Genomic DNA, 4,095 nt, shown 5'->3' on the forward strand with positions numbered 1-4,095 from the left:
ACCTGCTTCAATGCCTTTGGCCCCACTCTGAGCCCTTGGCACCCTCCCAGCCCTGCTTCAATGCCTTTGGCGTCCCCCATCCCCGCTTCAGGGCCCTTTGCACCCCCCAAGCCCTGCTTTGATGCCCTTTGCACCCCCCCCAACCCTTTCCGCCCCCCAGCCCCTTCAATGCCCTTGGCAGGTCACTGCTGCTGCGGGACGCTTTACATAAGGCAGGAGTCGCATGCAGCTCCTCAGCGGCGTCTCGTGGGCTTTCCTCCCTTCCCTCCTCCCAGCTGCTTTTTATAGCCACCAGTCTCTTTCCTCGGCATCTTGGTTTTTGTTTTTTTTTTTCTCCTCCGACACGTTTTTTTATGTAACTCGTCCTTCCTGGAGCCTCATCGCATGAGACTCTGGGGCCGGCGATGCGACTGATTTCAGAGAGGCTGAGGACATCATTTCTTCATTAAACCCAGCCTGGGACGAGCTGCGGAGGAGACAGGGCTCTGTGAGCCCCAGTTTGACTGCTACAACAGGGACCGCCGCCGAGATCGCCTCTCTGTGCCCACAAACACTGCCCCAACCCCCTTTAAAGTGTGGTTTTATTTTCACACCCCAAAAAATGGGGCTTTTGGGGGTGCGAGGGCTGAGACCTCTGCTTCCCTTCCCGCTGAAGGAGCCTTTGCTGGTGCAAAAGTGTTTCCCATCCCACCACTTGTCAAACTTTTTTTGCAAGGGAAAAATACATCAGAGCGTATTTATTAGCAAGGCTGGGCTGGTGGAGATGCTCCCATGCCGTTACTAGAATTTTTACTGAAATCTGTATCCGAACTTTGTATAACACAACCTCCCATGCTTTAGGAGCTGACTTCCCTCCTAGGGCTGGACTCTCCTGGGGACTTGAAATCCTGCTGCTTCCTCAGCTCTTTGGTGATTTTAACCACCTTAAGGTTGACCAGGAGAGAAGGAAGCTATAAATTAAGTAGGATCTCAAAAAATCTGTATTTAGAAGGGAGTCAGAGGCCATGCCAGGGGTTTCTCTCCCCTTGCTTTTTGCCGCTAAAAGATGATGTTTGCACCATCTGTTGATCTTAGGGGCGATACTTGGCTTTGCATCCTACTATGGTGACCACATGGTGTTGCAGAAGGAGCCGGCGGGGGCTGTGGTGTGGGGCTACGGGGAGCCAGGGGCCACAGTGACCGTGGCTCTCTCCGGGGACAGTGGCCTCATCGTCATGAAGAAGACGGTGCGAGTTAAAGGTCAGTCCTGGACCCTCACCAGGCAACTGGGGCCGGTGGCTTTGGTGGCCAAGGAGCATGTCTGAGCCCAAATTGGACTTGCGGGTGGGGTGGGGGCTGTTGTCCACAGCCCCATCACCCCTGAGTTTGTCCTGCCACTGCTCGGGGGTTGCAGAGGTGACGGTGACATCTCCACCTCGTGCAGCCCTAGGGACGTGCTTTCCCCTTCTCCGGGAGATCTGGGACGGGGGAGTTCAGCCATCCTCCTCCCCACCAGCACCAGCCTTTGCTCACTCCGGTTTCCCAACAGTGGGATCCCATAGGTGCCAAGCGGGAGCCGAGCTTGGCTGGAGTGGGTGGCACCGGGGGTTGCAGAGGTGACGGTGACATCTCCACCTCGTGCAGCCCTAGGGACGTGCTTTCCCCTTCTCCGGGAGATCTGGGACGGGGGAGTTCAGCCATCCTCCTCCCCACCAGCACCAGCCTTTGCTCACTCCGGTTTCCCAACAGTGGGATCCCATAGGTGCCAAGCGGGAGCCGAGCTTGGCTGGAGTGGGTGGCACCGCGTGGGCTTGGGCCGAGCCGATGGAGAGGAGGGGGATTTAGCTCCTCTCCCTGTCAAAACCATCTCCAGGGAAATCTCCAGAGCGCTCCTGGCTTCTTTTTTTTTTGATGTGTCCCCCCTCGGAGGATCCTGCTGGGGATCTCTAGGCCCTCAAGGACGTTGCCTCTGTAAGGCAGAGCCTTCCTCCAGGCTGCGAGGGCACAGAGGGGTCTCAAACCTCACCTGCTGGCCTCATTCTCTGCCTGGGGGCTACTCATCACCTTGGCAGGGGAAGAAACTGCTGCCTCAAGGGCTCCTCCACAAGCTGGAGAGCCCAGGGGCATCTTGTGAGAGAGCAGCGATCCAGATCCACCACTACTGGGAGATCTGCAGGATCCAGCCCCAGCTGGGCCAGAAAATCCACACTAGACTCCAGCAGAATATCTTTACGCCTCGATTCGGCGCCTCTAAAATTAGCTGGAGACATCTCAGTGTCACACACACCAAGCTGCTCCTGTAATCCCAGTTTCTCCCAGCAGCTTCTGCTCTGACACACATTTGCCTTCAAGATTTTCTTTTTAACCCCTAAGTTCCTGCAGGAGGAAAGACACTCTGATGGCAGAGAGCTTCCAACATCCATTTCCCTCAGCCCGGCTCCACGGTGGGGAGGCTTTTCCTCGTTGCCTGTCCCTCCCCACCAGTTGTTGGGCCACTCATCCAGCCTCTCTGTGAAGTTCTTGAGGTCTTCATAGGGGTCATGAAAGACAAACATTGTCCTCTTCTTCCAGGACCTTCTGGGACATGGACAACTGTCCTGGACCCTATGGATCAAGGTGGTCCCTCCACGCTGATGGCTGGGCAGGGCTCGGAGAATGTGACGCTGCGGGACATCTACTTTGGGGATGTGTGGCTTTGCAGCGGGCAGAGCAACATGGCAATGACGGTCTTACAGGTAAGTCCCTGTGGCGTGACCCAATCCTGCCAGCTCGGGCAGGGATCAGGCAGGGAAGCGCCTCGCATGCTCCTGACCCTTCTCTAGATTGCCAACGCCAGCCAGGAGCTCACTGACGCCGCTCGCTACCCCTATGTCCGCGTCTTTGCCGCAGCGCCTGCCCGCTCCGACGTGGAGCTGGAGGACCTGGAGCGGATCGACTTGCCATGGTCCATCCCGACAGCCGGTGAGTGCAACGTGCCTCCAAAAAAAGCCTGGAAATGGCTTTTTTTCCCCTTTTTCCCTTTGCAGCCTCGCTGTTTCTTGAACAGAAAACCTGGGCCATGGGAATTTCACTTACTTCTCGGCCGTCTGCTGGCTGCTGGGGCGCTACCTCTACGAGGCTCTGCGGTACCCCATCGGGCTGGTGGAGGCGGCCTGGGGGGGCACCCCCATCGAGGCCTGGTCCTCCCACAGGGTTCTGCAGGCATGCGGGCTGCCAGAGGACGCAGGGAGGTAGGAGAAGACGCAGTTGGAAACACCTCCTGCCCCGTGCCATGCTGCTTTTGGAGGGCCTCCTCCATTCCTTCCTGTCTCACCTCCTCTTCCAACACAGCCCCCTCCGAGCATCATTTTGCCCCCTCGGAGTAAAATCCCCTCTCATGCTGAGGGTGTAGGGCACATCTCAGTGGGTAAAGGGGGCAGCGGGGGGAAGAGGGGGACCCCAGGGCTCCCCTTTGGCATGGCTCTCGCTTTATCCATGCAAGCCCGGCTCCTGAAGCCCCTGCATCAGGGCTGGCCTTGTGTTTTGCATCCCCTTAAGCCCAGCTTTGCCTTCCAGCATCTCCCCCTGGCAGCATCTCTCCGGCCCACAAACGCCCTCCGTGCTCTGGAATGCCATGATCCACCCGCTGCTCAACATGACGCTGCGAGGTGTCGCTTGGTACCAGGGTAAGCCCCCACTGGGGTGGAGCAGCCCCTCGCTACCTCACCGGGCTCTCATCGGCCCCTCTCTTTCGGAGACAGGCGAGGCCAACGCCTTCCTGCATACGGACCAGTACAACTGCACCTTCCCTGCACTCATCGGCGACTGGCGCCAGGCTTTCCACGCTGGATCAGCTGGGCAGACGGAGCCGCTCCTCCCATTCGGCTTCGTTCAGGTGAGCACAGGGACGAGAGGCAGGACCCCCACCCTCCCTGCAGGGACGGCATCACGATGCTCAGGGAGGCTTTACCCATCCTTTCGCACGTGGAGGCCACTTCCAAGCCGGCGGAAGGGAGAGGACGCTGTAAACACGCGGACAGATCCTCCCGGGGTGCCGAATCCTGGGCAGGGACCGCAGCAGCCAGTTTTAAGAGCGATGGCTGAGCCGCTTCCACCGCTCCCCTCCCACTCTGCCTT

The 4,095-nt window shown here is 58.4% G+C and overlaps 1 protein-coding gene across 1 annotated transcript in view; it reads left to right on the forward strand.

Annotated features, from left to right (window-relative positions):
• The first annotated feature begins 1,079 nt into the window (after positions 1–1,079).
• Positions 1,080–4,095, forward strand: part of SIAE (sialic acid acetylesterase) — a 4,024-nt gene continuing 1,008 nt past the window's right edge. The window contains exons 1-6 of the mRNA XM_010293149.1: positions 1,080–1,239; positions 2,551–2,714; positions 2,802–2,940; positions 3,026–3,209; positions 3,535–3,644; positions 3,720–3,942. Of these exons, the coding sequence (XP_010291451.1) occupies positions 1,113–1,239; positions 2,551–2,714; positions 2,802–2,940; positions 3,026–3,209; positions 3,535–3,644; positions 3,720–3,942 (947 nt within the window). The 5' untranslated portion in view covers positions 1,080–1,112. The remainder of the gene's footprint in view (positions 1,240–2,550; positions 2,715–2,801; positions 2,941–3,025; positions 3,210–3,534; positions 3,645–3,719; positions 3,943–4,095) is intronic.

Source organism: Phaethon lepturus, unplaced genomic scaffold (genome assembly GCF_000687285.1).
Source record: "Phaethon lepturus isolate BGI_N335 unplaced genomic scaffold, ASM68728v1 scaffold29520, whole genome shotgun sequence".
NCBI classification, from domain to species: Eukaryota; Metazoa; Chordata; class Aves; order Phaethontiformes; family Phaethontidae; genus Phaethon; species Phaethon lepturus.